Here is a 16,123-nt window from a genome sequence, read left to right as displayed (position 1 = left end):
TATTTGGACAACAAATGAATGTACCATTTTATTTAAAAACGAGGGACCAAGCCCATTGCATTCAGGAATACAACAGGCACTAGATTGCGTGGGGTAGAAGAACTATGCGGATGGCCTTCCTCGCCCGCCAGGACCTCACTGGCAGGGGCAGCTCTCACACAGCAGGGATCTGAAGCCTCCGAGCCTCAGAGGGAAGTGGAAAGAGGACGGGGTGGTCGGGGGGGGGGGTGAAGCTGATTGGCTGGCCACTGGATAGACAGGTAAGCCGGTTGGAGGAGGAGGCACTCAGGGGCCTATATGCACCCCAGTAAGATATTTATTTATTCAAAAATCATTATATCCTGCTTTTACCATAATCCACGGAACTCAAAGAGGCGTATAAATATCATTGCGCAACCGTGCATCTCACCTGGAGGGGTAATATGTTTCTGTTCTGCAAGGCTGGTGTTGCAGTCTTCACCTGCCCATAATGGATCACAGACACACTGTATCTCATTACTGCAAACCTACAGAAAGACAAAACCCATTTAAAAACACACACACACAAATGAATGCTTCTCATCACAAGCATGCTTGTCGGTATAGACATAGTTGGTATAGAGACAGAGGGTCCACCTGCTCTCATGCTCAGTTTGCAACATTAATTCCTAATCAAAAGTCAAAGGGGCAAAATAAATAAATAAATCTTTATTCTTATAACTTGTAGCTCAGGGCGAGTCGCAACATAGTTACACAATGATCAGGTAAAATCATAAGCAGTTCAACACTTCAATTACCCTCATCTTAAATGAGAGAATATCATGCGGGCATTTAATAACCTTGAAAATATAGCAATTATTGTTACACTGATCTCCACCATGGATAGCAGGTATGTTGTGGTGCTGCTTATTGGTCCCTATCAAGAGGCAGTCCTAGAAAGGTCAGTAGGAATGTCAAGCTCCTGAATTCACATGCAACTGGCCATTAGGAAGCCCATTCTACCCTTTTCAGATCCACTGCCTTATAGTCCAGTAGACCAGTGGTCCCCAACCTTTTTCAGGCTGTGGACCGGCGTCAGCAAGGAGGGCGATTGCCCGACCGCACATGTCGTGCATGCGCAGCTGAAAACACGCCATGCGCGGACGAAAACGTACCAGGGAATGGGCTGACCAATACGTACAGGAGCATCAATAACCACCCTGGGTTGAAACAGAGGGGCAGTTCTATTGCTTTACAGCAGGATAATTGTGTTGTAAAGTTAAGCACACGAGCAAGTATTCCCCTTGTCTGTAACTCTTTCTGAAAGAAGATAATGTCAATGTATATAGCTGACCTATCTGGGTAAACTCTAATAATTAAATGAATAAATTGTAGCATTAAAGTATTCATTAAGTGAAGCAGAAATGTATGTTTCTCTCTTCAGATGCTAAAGAATAAGCATACTCCATGTCCTGAGCAAATGTTGCCTCCTGAGCTTCCTGGGCAGGAGCTGAAGTTAAACGAATCCACAGCAAGGCATTTGTGTCCCCAACATATCCTATCAGGGCCGCAGGGCGTGCCATCTTCTACGTAGCCAAGATCTGCATCTTCCTCTAGCTTAACATGACCACCACTGCAAAACAAACAAAAACGACCTCACTGTCAAACAAAGTTCACTGTTTTACTACCATTTTCTTACTTTCTTTCAAGATTTATAATGTGATAAAGCTAGAAAACTGCAGTATTGGTTTTCTTTCCTAGTGAATGTCTAAGCCACAAAAAGCTGTATCCTACCAGCTTTCACAGAAGGAAACAGGATGGAGAGGCAGCTCTTAACCTCTATAAAGTGAAACCGGGGCCCATGTGAACAAAAGGCACATGGAATTAGAACTGCAGTAAGGAAAGGAATCTGGCAAGATTAGGTAGGTAGTTTGGTAGGCTGTTTAAGGAGATTTGCATGGTATATATCACACTGAATTTTACCTGCAGTTATAGGATTTCCCCAGAGTTTGGAAAGAAGATGATGTGATTTCACCTTCAAGTTCACCAAGCCTTGGGATGTTAGAAATGATGTTGGAGCACAGAAGATATCCACAAAGTACATCCCTATAAGGAAAGATTTAACAGGCAATTGCTTCTTTCTTTATCTGCATTATTTAAAGTCCATCTTTCTCAATGAGATTCAAGACGGGTTATACAGTGTATGTCAATAGGTTTAAATGCAGCCTAATAGAAAACAGTACTGTTTGGAAGAGCGAGGAAGTAGGTAAACCACATCAAACCTCTGCAGACTCTCAGTGCTCAAAAAAGAATACCATAGCCCTTGGAAATATATAGGATTACAATCAACAAAAACGAAGAGATCAATGAAGAGAGTTTTAAAGGGAAACAAGCTGGGAGAACAGTGCAGAGGGAGAAATTTCACCCTGTAGCATTGCCAGATAGACCAACTGCTACTGTCTTGCACACATATTCAGTAGCTCTGAAAGGAAACAGGAGAAAGGCAACAAGGCTTGCCTCCCCTCTCTTCTCTTTCTTGACAACTGTCTGGGAAATGTTTTTGTTTTGTTTTTGTTTTGTCAGCAAACCTACATGGGAGAAGAACACACATTCTCCCTGCACCACACTGTACCCACATAGTAGCTATTTCCCTTTCCCAAAACAAAACAATAAAAATCCCGATTGGGAGGCATATTCAAAGATTTCGAAGCATCCCATTTCATTGTGTCCTCAAAGGCCCTTTTAAAAAACTGCTTTAAAGAAAAATTGTCAAACAGCAGTAAGCCTTTATCCAGCTTAATCTACAGTCCCACCACCAGGCCTCTGGTGAGAAGAATTCTTTTCTATACATCTTCCACAGAAGCACATGTAAATTCTCCCGAGAACTGGGCTTGGTGTTTTGCTTTTTTGTTTTTTTTCACTATGTGGAAGCCAGCTAGCATTGCAAATGAATGTGTAAGACAGATCTTGACTATTTAGATTTGAGTCCAGTAGCACCTTGGTGAAGAACTAAGGGTTTTAGGAACTTTAGAGCAATGTTTATTACTGTTGTCCATCACCCTTGCTCCCAGAGGGTGAGCTTGGATTGATGTTTTTCTGTCTAAAAGTTGGCCTTCAGATGGGTTTCTTGCACTCTGATTTAGGTTTTCAAAAGTCAAATCTCCCTTCGTCAGACACAGCAGAGTAGAAATGTAAATTGTTGTTCTATCTAGAGAAGTGCGTCTCAGCTCAGCTCCCTTGGCCATCACTGAAGCCTTAGGCGGTGTGTGGGAGGCCAGCAACATGGAGCAGCACCTCAGCCTTCAGGAGCTGCCTCGGGCTTTGGTGATCGCAAGGTGGCTGAGTCGAGGTGCACATCCCTAGTTCTATCCTACTCAGAAGTGGGAGTGGTGTTGTAAAGCAGGGGTAGTCAACCTGTGGTCCTCTAGATGTTCATGGACTACAATTCCAATGAGCCCCTGCCAGTGATTGCTCGCAGGGGCTCATGGGAATTGTAGTCCACGAACATCTAGAGGACCACAGGTTGACTACCCCTGTTGTAAAGTACACTTCTAAAAGATGTAAAATTACAATGTATATTATCACCAGTCTTATTGGAGCAGAGGGGAAATGCTTGGGGTAGAAAATCAGTAGCTGCTGTGAGATAAAAATCTTGAAATCGTATATCCTAAAATTCTTGTTAGTATCAAATGTGCTACTGGACTCAAATCTAACTGTTCTACTGCAGACTACGGCCATCAGACCACAAGAAAGCCATCTAAAAGGACAACTTTCAGGTGTAAAAATGCAGTTTGCTAGCATCTCACTCCAAACTCAGCCTCTAGGAGTAAGAGTGATGAGAAAACAGTAATGAACTCTGCTAAGAAATTACTATTTTTATTAAGTTTTACAGAAAAAGAAAAAAAAAGAAATTCAAAACCAAAAATTCATATTAATGAAACATACTCTGCATCCAAAAAAGATTATTAAAATATAGGATGAACAAAATACATCATCAGCGTAGCTTATCTCAAATTTCTGATCATCTATCAATATGTCTGAGATTCCAGCCAAAACCTCCGGGACTAGGTCAAACAAATGCAGTGACAAATGACAACCTTGCCTGGTTCCTTCATTTATCACGATTTTCTCTCTAGCGACCATACCTCTGACCAATATTTTACCTTCTTATATATTTGTTGGATCCATTTCAACAAATTGTTCCCACAGTCCATCTGTTGTAAAGTAGTTTGCAGGAAATCCCAATGGACATTATCAAAGGCATCCAAAATCTAAATATTCTCCACATTCATTTACAATGCTAGATGACTTCCACATGGTTAAAAAACAAAAGTAAGGGTGGGAAACAAAAGTAATGAAATTTACTTGAAAAACAGATGCAGCTAGATACTGTGGGGGAGAATATTTTAGGAATTGCAAATGTGGGTGTCTGGGTTTGAGATTTGGTTCCTTTGCAGAAAGGTATACATAATCTACAAAGTTTCGGGAAAACAATTCTAGAATAAAACGAAGTCTCTCTGCAAACACTGCAGTTTAACTTACTGATTTTCACACTGTATCCAAGTTTCTTTGTTTCTGCCACAGTTACCTTTCTCAGTCCCTTCTATATTCAGTCTATCATAGCAATATTTGTCAGCAGCTGTCACATCTAAAAACACAAGTACATTTCTTCAGTTAATGATGGATTTCTTTTTAAGGGAACCCGCAGGAAATAAATTGGAATAATAATAATAATAATAATAATAATAATAAGAAGAAGAAGAAGAAGAAGAAGAAGAAGAAGAAGAAGAAGAAGAAGAAGAAGAAGAAGAAGAAGAAGAAGAAGAAGAAGAAGAAGAAGAAGAAGAAACTGAAACCAGAGCATCAACTATAAAATATATTCTAAGTACTCAAAACATTTTTTGGGTTTGATCCTCAGATTCCATCCTGGAACCTTCCATGTGGGGCCTTCTGCCTCTGCTAGCAAAATGGATCCATACAATCCGATCCAATATTTATATTAGCTTTAAAATAAATTAAGAACTACACTGAGATTTTTTTCCCCAAAGAAACACCGCTGCCTGAAGGCTTTCAACTCGATGGGGAGAAATGAAAAGGAATTGGAATGTGAAGCAGATAATGGAAAGTTTATAAAACTTTTTATAAAAAAGTTTGCCAATGTTTTCTTTTTAGGAATTTGCAGTGCTTTAGGTAGAATGGCAGGCTGTTGAAACGTCTCTGAAATCCCAGCCTGCAAAAGGCTTTTCACAGCCTTGCATTGTATTCTATGACTCCTGTGGTTTAAAAGGGACCAGAGGATGCAGGAGGGAAGAGAGACAATCCGCTACTGCGGTTAAGCGTGTCGGATTAGGATCTGGGCGACCCAGGTTTGAACCCACAGTGGCACACTGTTAGCCTGACCTACCTCATAAGGCTGTAGTGAAGATAATACAGAGCAGAGACGAGAACAATGTGCTTAGTTTAAGTCCCCAGTGGGGAGAGAGGAGGAATACAAATGAAGTAAATAAACAAACAGTGGCAGAAAAATTTGTGACAAGGTGTGAAGTGTAGTAGCTTCAAAACAGGGGTAGGCTGACAAAGAAGCCTCAGGACCTAACAGGGTTCATCACAGCATGTTATGCTGGATATCCCATGCTGGATGTCATCTGTCCTGATGGACTGGGCTTTCAAAAAGATATCAGCTAAAAAAAAAACCTTTGAGAGTATTTACTCACGTTCTCCCCAAATGTATTTACACTGTCTGTCTCTAGTTTTGCATCGTCCTCCAAAGCAAGTGCCCTGAAGGGAAAGCAACAAAAGGACATAACATTAATATTTTTCCCATGTCAAAAAACAGCCTGATATATTGTCTAAAGCGAGCAGATTTATTTCTACTGGAGTACACTTAGGGGAATTCACTGGTGTGGGGAGTTTTATAAGGAATGGTGAGAAGGTTTTAGAAACTGCTGTGCTCCAGATTACATCACCGGCAGTACAATGTAGGATTTCCAAATGCAGAAATAAATGAAATATTTCCCTCCCCCACCCCTCTTTTTTGGCTTCTCACTGTTTTTTCTTCCTGTGAGTATGGGAGTAAGAGCTGGTGTTCAACAATAATTTATACCGATAAAAGTTACCTCCCCCATCCCACTGCAGCCCCAAATGCTGCTCCTGGAGACTCCGTTCCCCACCCCCAGGACTACATGGGTTGAGTCAGAGATTAATAGAGGAAGCAGGGAGCAGAGAGACTCGCCCCTGCAGCCGAAATCTAATACTGGATTCATTTTAAAAAGCTAGGATTATACAACAGGAACTAAATTCAGCGGTAGACATCTCAAAGCAGAAATTTCAGTACCTCCTCTGAGTCCTTTTTACAGATTCTAGAAATAGATGAACCCACCACTTTGATTTGCTTATCATATAGTGTTCCAATCAAACAAAATAAAATTTAAAAATCACTCTTACCTGTTTGTTATCACATGAGTACCCATCCATTTTATGGAGATTTGGAGAACACTAGGGATAAAGTGGAGGGAACCACTTGATAAGCTGGACAGTGAAGGAGCTTTTAAAGTTGTATTTTAACATCTAAAATTAATGCAAATGTAGCTTTTCAAACTTCGCTTTTATACATTGCCTCCCTCCCCCAAAATTTGTTTCAAGCAACTCCATATTGCTCAGAATTTTAGTCTCTCTTGTTTCAAAATCTCACCTGATTTGACGATCCTGTACAACGTTCCGGAATATCACAATCATTTACTGCTTCTCTGCACACAACTCCCTTTTCTTCAAACTGGAGGAAGAAAGATCAGAATATACCTGTCACATTGTCAATAGTTCAGTCCAGAACTTCACACAATTTTTCTGGAATCTTAAACTGACAATATTTGATACTGTCTTTGCCTTTTGTTTAGGAATCCCTGTTCAACTTCCAGACTTTGGGAGAGCAAAGAGATGGATACACAAATGTCCGCTCTCCAAAGAAAACTTTTCAAGAGTTTTTGTTAAACTCTGAAAATGAACCTTTACAAAGTAAGCAAGTAATCGTCATGAAAGCATACAAGCCGGTCTATTTTAAATAGCAAAACAAAAGCCACTTAAATACATACCCGGCACTTCTTACAACAAAGTCCATCACTGCACTGAGAGGTAGCCGTTAGAGAGCAGTTACTACAGCAATCACCTCCGTTAGTGGTACATTCCTAAGGAGTAAAAGCAATTGTGTGACAGAAGCTTGGAAAGCACACATTTTATCTTCACAACAACCCTGTCACTTGGTCAGGGTGAGTGGGTCTGACTGGCCTAATATCACCCAACAAGTTTCCAAGGCAAAGGGATCTCCCTGATCACAATCAAACACTCTAACACAGGGGTAGTCAAACTGGGGCCCTCCGGATGTCCATGGACTACAATCCCCATGAGCCCCCGCCAGCATTCGCATTCGCAATGTAGCTAGTTCAAAAGAAAACACCATGAGAAGGCAAGATTTCCCCATATGGGATTCTTTATATCTTAACTATACCAATTTGGAAGTGAAGGGCTCTGCACCCATCTAGAAGAACTGCTCCTGTGATTATGCATCAGAAGACTTACTGTGGGTGTCCCACAGTCACACTCTTCACCGGCTTCCACAAAACCATTGCCACATAATGGAGGATCAAGAAGCTGCAGGAGAAAACAAAGCAGTGGGGAAAACATTTACAGATGTAGAAATACTATAAAAGTTAATTGAAAGTTGGGGTTTTCCCCATTAATATTCACAATACACAATTATATATGTGTATTGTGAATATTTAAATATATGTATGATACGATTCGATGATAAAGTAAATCGTTCTTCTTTTCCATGTTAAGCAAGAATTAATACTTCTTGTTCCTTTGTAAAGGCTTGTATCCCTGAGACATTTATAATGTATCTTTACCAGTCAACGTTTTAACATATTCCTTTTACAATACTTGCTTTGAAATTTAGCGTGTATTTACATCTTAAGCTACATTTATGTGTTATAACTACAAGCCAAAATTCAGCATGAACTTGGCCCAGTTCATAGCCCCTGAACCAATGTCCGGGGAAGGCACATTCTCTGAATATTTACTTCTATTATAATCATATTTGGTTTAGCTGTTCAGGTCATATAAACCTAGCAGCTGAGCAAGGCAGATCCACCTGCCAAATGTTAGGCTTAAATGGCTGAAGCAAGGGGAAGCAAAATGGACCAATAAAATAGCTCACAGCCATTTCAGCCTAATAGCTGATGGGTGCACACACCCCACTGTTTGGATGAAATGGCCATGAACAAGCAAAACCAACAGGTCAAATAGCTGCCAGCAAGTCCACCCACCAGGTGTTAATGTTTAAATGGCTGCAAGCCATTCAACATGTCCATTTCACTCCCTCCCACTTTGAACTAAGGGAAACTGAAATGGATGTGTTAAATGGCTGTCAGTCCATTTAACCCTTCCTGTGTGACCTCCCCCCCTGCTTTCTCCCAAACTGGCTGGTTGGGTTTGAGGAAATTCCAGCTTGGTTTGGGGGCCACCCCAAACCTCAAACTAGAATGTTTTGGTTCATGCTCGTCCCTCACAAGTACAATGCTGGGAAGGATGCAGAACTAGAAGAGGTTTTATTTGCAAGATATTTGCTTTTTACATTCCAGTGAAGTGGTGGAAACTGCCATCAAATGGATTTCCTTGGGAGTCTCCCATCCAAGTATTAACTAAGGCCAATCTTGCTTAGTTTCTGAGATTTGATGAGATGATACTAGCCTGGGCCATCTAGGTCATGGTATATTTCAGTACTGCATAAGAGAAAAATCTCAATGTTTATAATCCATTCTGCAATGCTAGACACAGTCAATATGGCATAATTTATAATGCAGTTATGCAAGACTTACAGAAAAAACAAAGTTTTTTTTAACTTAAGAATAGATCACTGTAAACCTGCAGCAATCACTGAATAAAGAGGATTTAACTATCGTCCCCATCTGCCACTAGCTGTTAAAAGAAAACACACAGTGATCTAGCACTCTGCAACTCTTAAAAATATAAAGAACAAATTTTGTCAAGGAGAAGGAGCCTTGTGTCACCAAGCATACGGTTGTTAAAATTGCTCAATGCATTCTTTGATTTATAATGCTCCAATAAGCGATAAAAATTACATTTAATTCAGTTGCTTGTGGACACATGTTCCATGACCAGGATCCAAAGGGGGCATGCTTACTATTATTTTTTTAATTTCTATGTCACCCCTCTCTATCAACAGTGTTGGGGCAGTGTTGGGGCAGATTAAAAGTTCATCCAAAAGATAAAACCATGTACATTTAAAACAATCGCTTAAAACTATCAAAAGGAAAACATCCTCTGTCACTAAAACCTGGGGACAGATGGATCAGAATTTCAGTCCAGGCCTAGATGGAAAAGAGAGACGGTGCTTCCCCCACTACTGTTTCAAAAGTACTCCTTCCAGATATCCCCAAGCTACTCTTGTAAAACCTGCATAGGTCAACAGCATATTGGTGATTAGGGCCAAGAGCACTCTAAAAGGAAGGCCCGGGAAAATGACTGTCAAGAGTCTCATTATCAGTCTCCCTTTTAGGTGCAGTGAGTTCCGGTCCCGGCTCAACAATATCTAACACAATCTTTAAAAAATTGTATTCTGGGGTTTACTTCAACCACAGGTATCTTATATCCCATAAAAATGTGTTTGTAACACCAGAAGACATTGGGCTTTAGAACATCAAAATCCCAGAGCCCGAAAACAAAGTTTTACATTAGAGAAGAGAAAAAGAACAGCTGGCTTCTTGTACCCTGCTTTTTATTGCCTGAAGGAGTCTCAAAGCAGCTTACAATCGCCTACCCTTCCTCTCCTCAGCACAGTCACCATGTGAGATAGGTGAGGCTGAGAGAGCCCTGAAAGGAACTGTGTTTAGCCCAAGGTCACCCAGCTGCCTATGTGAGGAGTGGGAAACCAAACCCAGCCCTCCAGATTAGAGGCTGCTGCTTTTAACCAGCACTTCAGCAAGCCGGCTCTCCGGTAGAAGAGAGCTGTACTGATAACATGAAAACTGCAAATATTTTTTAAGACATGGTAGTTTTGAACCCCAGGAATATCTTTCTTTGTGGTAGGACAGATATTCTCAGAATTATAAGGAGCAGTGATCTGGGGGGGGGGGGGGGGCTCATGTATTATATGACCAGGGATAAAAAGACACCCCAAATGTCAAAGTCAGTCTACTTCTGGGTTTGTTTTGTATCCCAGGTCGCTTTTTTTCTGCCAAAATAATACCGCTGGTGTAGGATTAAAGTCAAGGTTCTAAGCAAAACACAACACTACACCAAACTTCATCCCTTTCTCTAGCTCAAAACACTTATTTATGTTTGAGTTTGTGCATATTATACATTTTCTCTCTCTTTGTCCAACAATACACACAGTTCTGTGCAACCCCGTGCAACCCCGTGGTATATGTCTGCCTACTGACTGAATAATCATGAACACATTCTTCGCAAATCAACAGGAATGTGGCACTCTCTAAGATGGTCAAGCAATTCAGCACAATGAAGCTCAAAATCAGCCATCTTAAAATCATGTCTGGCAGAGAGTGGAAAACTCTTGCAGCCACAGCCGAAAGCATATGGGAAATGATAGCAGATTGCAATTGTTCTGTACTATCTCACACTTGTTTACGGCAAGCATTTCAAGGCAACAGCCATGACAATGACCTGAACAGAACAACAGAATGCTACCTTTCACTAAGTCAAATTATATTACCTTAGAAGGCTTATTGAAAAGGCAGGCTCCACCTCCATTATTTAAAAAATCATGATACTCCTCAACATCACATGTGGAGAACTTGGATGGGAGAAAGTAGCTGTTAATGAAGAAAGAACTTTGTTATCGCTTGGTTATTTGAATGCATAAATGTGACAGGCTTACAGCTTGAAAGAGGTTAAATGGAAAAGTGGGAGTTTAATTGTTTTGATGAGGTGTTTCAATATAAATCAAACACAATAACTGCACCTGAGCATATACGAGGGGCCTTTGCTGCTGCGGGGCTGGAGCGCCGGAAAAGGACGCTATAGGGAAGTTGGGACTACAAGTCCCAGCATCCTTAGTGGCAGGCGCTGGTGCGATGGCAGCAAGGGGAAGGGCTGTGGCCAGGCTCCTATATAAGGAGCTGTGCAGGCGGGCCCAGTCTCTTCTCCCGCTCTGTGCCCGAGTGAAAGCCCACCCACCCTCCCTTGAGTTATACGCTTTCATGGTTGGGAATTTTGTCTTATTGTTAAAGAACAAAGAAATAAGCAAATAAGTACATAAAAGAAGACGGATGTTAATGTTTAAAAAAAAAAAGGAAGGAAATTGTTTTACCGGAAAATAAAGTTATTCACGGTGTTGAATTTGTTTGTCACAGCTGGCGGTTGGTGGCCTGGGAGCGGGATTTTTGCAGTGGATGCCAAGCTTGCGTGCTGGCATCCCTAGAGGATGGGGGCCCCTTAAGGGTGCTCTGTGGATGTGGAGCCTGTTTGGTTCGCTCACATTTCCAGGTAGCGGGCGAAACCCAGCAGAGGCAAAACGCCTGGCGGGTTCGCATATAATGGCTACCTCCCACAGTTTTGTGCAGGTCGTATGTCCGGGAATAAGCAGGCTCACCGGCCAAATAATTCCCGTTGAAGAAGACCAGCAGAATAAATGGGGCTGCCTTGTGGTCAGCTGACCACAAGAGGGCATATTTGCTTCCAGGCTGGTGCCACTCTCTGTTAATAAATGGCTGTGGCCATTTACATGCCAAAGAATGTGTATGTAGTGTCCTTTAGTAGGTGCGACAATTTAAGACCCTGCAAAGCAAGAACAGTGCAATCAAAATGATACTGCATTATCTCAGGTCATCTAAATTAGTTTACCTATATATCTCGTTTCCATTATTAAAATTGGAAGATTATCTTGGCCAATTTTGGCTCGTGAATATTGCAAGATTAAAAGAAATATGATCAGGATTCCTCATATGGAAAAACCCTTATAAATGTTCCCAGAATACAGATGGCTCTTATATTTCAATTTAAATGTCACGAAAGCAAAACATCACTACAGTTCATTTAAGAAAAATCATGACTCATCGGTACTGCAGAATATTAATTCAAGGTCTGACTGCATCTAAGACTATACATATGGTGAAGGAGGCTGATTAACCTGGAAGAGCATGACATGTTTTCATATTTAGGCATGCCGCTCATCACTTTTCAGAGTTTTAGTGAAAAAGGCTCAGTATACCCTAAGCCGGAGGTCATCAACCCCCGGTCCGGGCCGCAAAGGCCACGGTACCGGGCCGCCAGCAGCCGCGCCTGCCTCCCCCCTCCACAGCGAGAAGGAAGGGAAGAGGCAGGCGTGGCCGCTGGTCCCAGGTTCAAACTCCGGTATTTCCAGTTTAAAAAGACCAGGCAGTGGGCTGTGTGAAAGACCTGAATCTAAGATCTTAGACAGCTGCCACCCATCAGAGTAGACAATACTGGCTGACCCTGATAGGTCTGATTCATTATAAGGCAGCTTCACATACTGATCACCCAAAAAAGGCTATGCAAAACCCATGGGGCTGGGGCCTGTAATATGCACAGGAACTGGTTCAGAAAGCTGGGGGGGGGGTATGGCTGGATCCAACACATACACTCTACAAAAGCATCCACTTCAATCATTTCATACTATGTAGCTTCTTTAGAAAATAAAAAGGCATCATTATGTGATTATAATAATAATTCTGTCATTGTTATTTGGTGATGACTTACATAAGTTTAATACAACTAAGGCCAATGTCAGCTTAAAAGTGTACATACGTAATATTTTATCTCAGTAACTTTCTTGCTTTGTTGTTCAGCATAGTTGCACAGTTCACCAACCATTAATTGACATTTTCATTTCATGGCAATATTCCTAACTGAATGCCTTACCCAGCGTCTCCCATTATGCATCCATGCCATGTATCCTCACATTTACACTCACCTAAAAATAAACAAATAAGTCACATTCAATTTGACCTTTAAAATTGTTTTGATAGAAATTTCTATTTTAAAGCAAGATTTTAAGTAAATAATGTGGAACAATGTAAGACTGGAAAATGTGCAGACAGCTGAGCCACACCAAGAGTCAGACACGACTGAATGGCTAAAATCACCATCACCATTATCAATGCGGAGTAAAATTATGGAAGCAAATTCCCTCTGAAATGTCCAGAGAGCCAAAATTGCACTTATGATTCCATCAATTATTCCCATTCCATAATTAACAAAAGGCTTTTTCCAACCAAAAATTCAACTGGATTTCCTTTTGGTAAAGTTTCTTAAAAATAAATATGAAGGACCATAAAGATTGAACAAGAGAAGCAGAGTTTAGAAACGGGGGGATGGTCATGCTCAATTGAAAAGCCTTACCACTTTGCAGTTTCCTTTTGTCTGAGAAAATACCGAGATTGTGAGCTAAGGACTGCGCCAACGTAACCGACATTAAATCAGCTTTTCCAAACTGAAAAGGGAAGAAAAGGCCGTAATTGCTTTGGGAGCAAGATGTCAACCTTCAAGTACATCTAAACAGATTTTCAAATAATTGTGTTGGAGAAAAAAATGATGCTCAAGCTTGTATTATTCACTGCACAGGTTAACCCATCAGTTGCAGATGAACGCCATGCAACCAGAATAATACAAAGAGAAGTTACTTTTAGAACAAATAACACCCACTATAACATCACAACAGCAAACACATGGGAAGGTTCAACTGAAGCCACTCTCAATTCTCCTTTGAACATTTAGTTTTATAACTGTACAGCTCTAATTAGAGTTACATCCTTATTAGCTCACTGACTTCAATTTACTCGGGAAAGCCCAGCTCTGCTTTGTATGGCATTAGTTGAGGCTAAGCAAATTACCTGCAACTGCTAGGATCCTGGGAAGGAACTGGTGAAAGACTCAGCCCTACTATGTCATGCGCAGATTGTTAGTAAAGCATTATCCTTCTCTTGGGAACTCAGGGCCTTCTGTGAATGTGGGATTTAAGATGAAGCCTCAAACTGCTGTTAGGATGATGGAAGAGAAGACGGTCTCGGTGCTAGCACTAATGCTCAGTAAAGGAACTCTAAAGGTACAGAATGGTAGTGGCCTGACTTAAACTTTCCATTACAATAATTTCAGCGATTTTGAGGTTAGCTCTTCAGTTTTCGTTATTTTTAGATCCAAACAAACTGGCAGAGATCTAAATAGGATGAGTGCATTTAGGATGAGTGCATTTCTTCCCTGGTTAGGAGAGCTCTAGAACCCAAAGACACAAAGGGGATTGGTTCTTGTAACGTCCTAGAACAGAGCACGACACAGCGTAACGGACACAGAACAAGAGAAGGCTTTGTCAAAATATACAATGAAATCCTGATATCAGTGTGCCAATTTGTATTTCTAGAACTGTGAAGACTTACTTCATTCACACCTCCACCTTTAAGTAATGAGCAAATTCCACCAACGTAAGCTGCCCCACTGCGACTGCTCTGAAACTGACTCCCTCTTTAAAAAGAAAAGAACAGATTAGAAAAGAACAGTAATCTAAAATATTTATACCGCGCGCTTCGCGGTATAAATAAAACAGTAAGGGAGGTGGGGTGGGCTCAGTCCGGGATAGGAAACAGGGGGCCAACAATTGGCCCTTCCCCCCCGGACTGACAAGTGGAGGGGCCAATCAGAAGGCACAAAACCCCTCTGCCATTCCCACCGGGATGTGCTAGGTAGGCAGCCACCAAGGTGAGGCTTTGGTGCAGGCCTCGGAGCAGGCCCGTGTCGAAGCAGGGAGGTCGCCAGGGAGGGGGGTGGGCGGGGGAGGCTTCTGCACGGTTATAAAAAAGCTGGTCATACAGAACAATGAAAATCAGTTTTATTTTATTTCCTAAGCTCTTTCCTATTCAATCGGTTACATGAACACATGAGAAAACGTGCCAGTACTAGCAACAGAACAAGAGGGTTAAGACCTCCCTATCCCAAACAGCAACAAAAAAGCCCCACGAAATTACGTACGAAAAAAGATGAACTGCATCACTTTTCTCTTTGATAAAATCCCTCCTGTATTTCATAAATGCACGCAGAGTCACCAGTGGGTTTTCAGATATGGTGAACTTGTTATCATTACTCCAGGTTTCCATAGCAACCAATACTATCCTGGTGTTGAGTTGTTCTTTATAAATCTAGCACATTAACAAATCAAACAATCAGCAACAGTAACTTTTGCCTCTTTAAAATATATGTATCGAGCATAAAAAACATTACAGAAATGAAGGACAATTATCATCTCCTTTCTAACCGGTTGAAAGCATTGTGATGCAGGGCTAAGTATTAGAATACATTTAAAGGTCATTTTAAAAAGGATAGTTTTTTTTTTAAATCATGGCTTTGATTCAGGAAGATATTTCAAGATGAACATACTCTGGAAAGCAGGAATGGTTCAACTGAGATAAGTGAACCGCCCCTGAGCCTCAGGGGAGGGCAGTATATAAATGTTATAAAATAAAATAAATAAATAAAATGTGACTTTATCTACCCTTAAAGAGTCTGACAGTGATGGATAAAGATGCTATTGCTCTCACTCTCTTACTCTGTCCTGAAATTACTATCCCTATGATAAGACTGACCATATATCTAGCAGCTGGCTAGTCATACTTACGAAATCTGCCAAGTTCACTACTGATTTAGCAAAGTTGTTTGTGAGGACAACCGATAATCGGTGCTTTTTGAACTGAGAAACAAAGAAAGACAAATTCTAAGCATATACTTGAAATACAATTTTCATTCAGAAATCACTTGGTCAAAGTTGTGACAGGCAAACGGCTCAACCATTAATATTGTTCTGTTTATTCACTATGAAGGTTAAACTTATTAATTGGTAGTCGATACATTCAACAAAAGGTGAAAAGAAAACAGAACTTCATAAGTTGAAAGAAAACAAGCAGCCCGTTCCTACAGTATGCTGAGTGGTCCATATGTCCTTAGGATGGGAAGGTTCCTACAACTATGCCAGTCCAAAATGTGGCCCTGAAGGATCTGCTTGCTAGTGGACATCGCAATGCACACGCCCATTATATTATTGTATATTAAATAATAATTACAAAAACTTAAAGTTGAAACACATTAAGCTTAATTTTTTCCCCGCCTCTTCTTTACAGTTAACACA

General features: G+C 41.0%; 1 protein-coding gene across 9 annotated transcripts in view; it reads right to left on the bottom strand.

Annotated features, from left to right (window-relative positions):
- The window catches only part of ADAM22 (ADAM metallopeptidase domain 22), a 115,555-nt gene that overhangs the window by 31,339 nt on the left and 68,093 nt on the right, over positions 1–16,123 (bottom strand). For all 9 annotated transcript variants that reach the window (XM_077304183.1, XM_077304178.1, XM_077304176.1 and 6 more), the window contains 15 exons: positions 15,617–15,688; positions 14,974–15,140; positions 14,385–14,469; positions 13,354–13,444; positions 12,874–12,925; positions 10,706–10,805; positions 7,531–7,602; positions 7,047–7,139; positions 6,650–6,730; positions 6,403–6,453; positions 5,673–5,736; positions 4,501–4,606; positions 1,942–2,064; positions 1,423–1,591; positions 410–506 (listed from right to left, as the gene is read on the bottom strand). In XM_077304183.1, the coding sequence (XP_077160298.1) occupies positions 410–506; positions 1,423–1,591; positions 1,942–2,064; positions 4,501–4,606; positions 5,673–5,736; positions 6,403–6,453; positions 6,650–6,730; positions 7,047–7,139; positions 7,531–7,602; positions 10,706–10,805; positions 12,874–12,925; positions 13,354–13,444; positions 14,385–14,469; positions 14,974–15,140; positions 15,617–15,688 (1,423 nt within the window). The remainder of the gene's footprint in view (positions 1–409; positions 507–1,422; positions 1,592–1,941; positions 2,065–4,500; positions 4,607–5,672; positions 5,737–6,402; positions 6,454–6,649; positions 6,731–7,046; positions 7,140–7,530; positions 7,603–10,705; positions 10,806–12,873; positions 12,926–13,353; positions 13,445–14,384; positions 14,470–14,973; positions 15,141–15,616; positions 15,689–16,123) is intronic.

Source organism: Paroedura picta, chromosome 11, assembly GCF_049243985.1.
Source record: "Paroedura picta isolate Pp20150507F chromosome 11, Ppicta_v3.0, whole genome shotgun sequence".
NCBI classification, from domain to species: domain Eukaryota; kingdom Metazoa; phylum Chordata; class Lepidosauria; order Squamata; family Gekkonidae; genus Paroedura; species Paroedura picta.
This window is presented reverse-complemented; position numbering and strand designations above follow the sequence as displayed.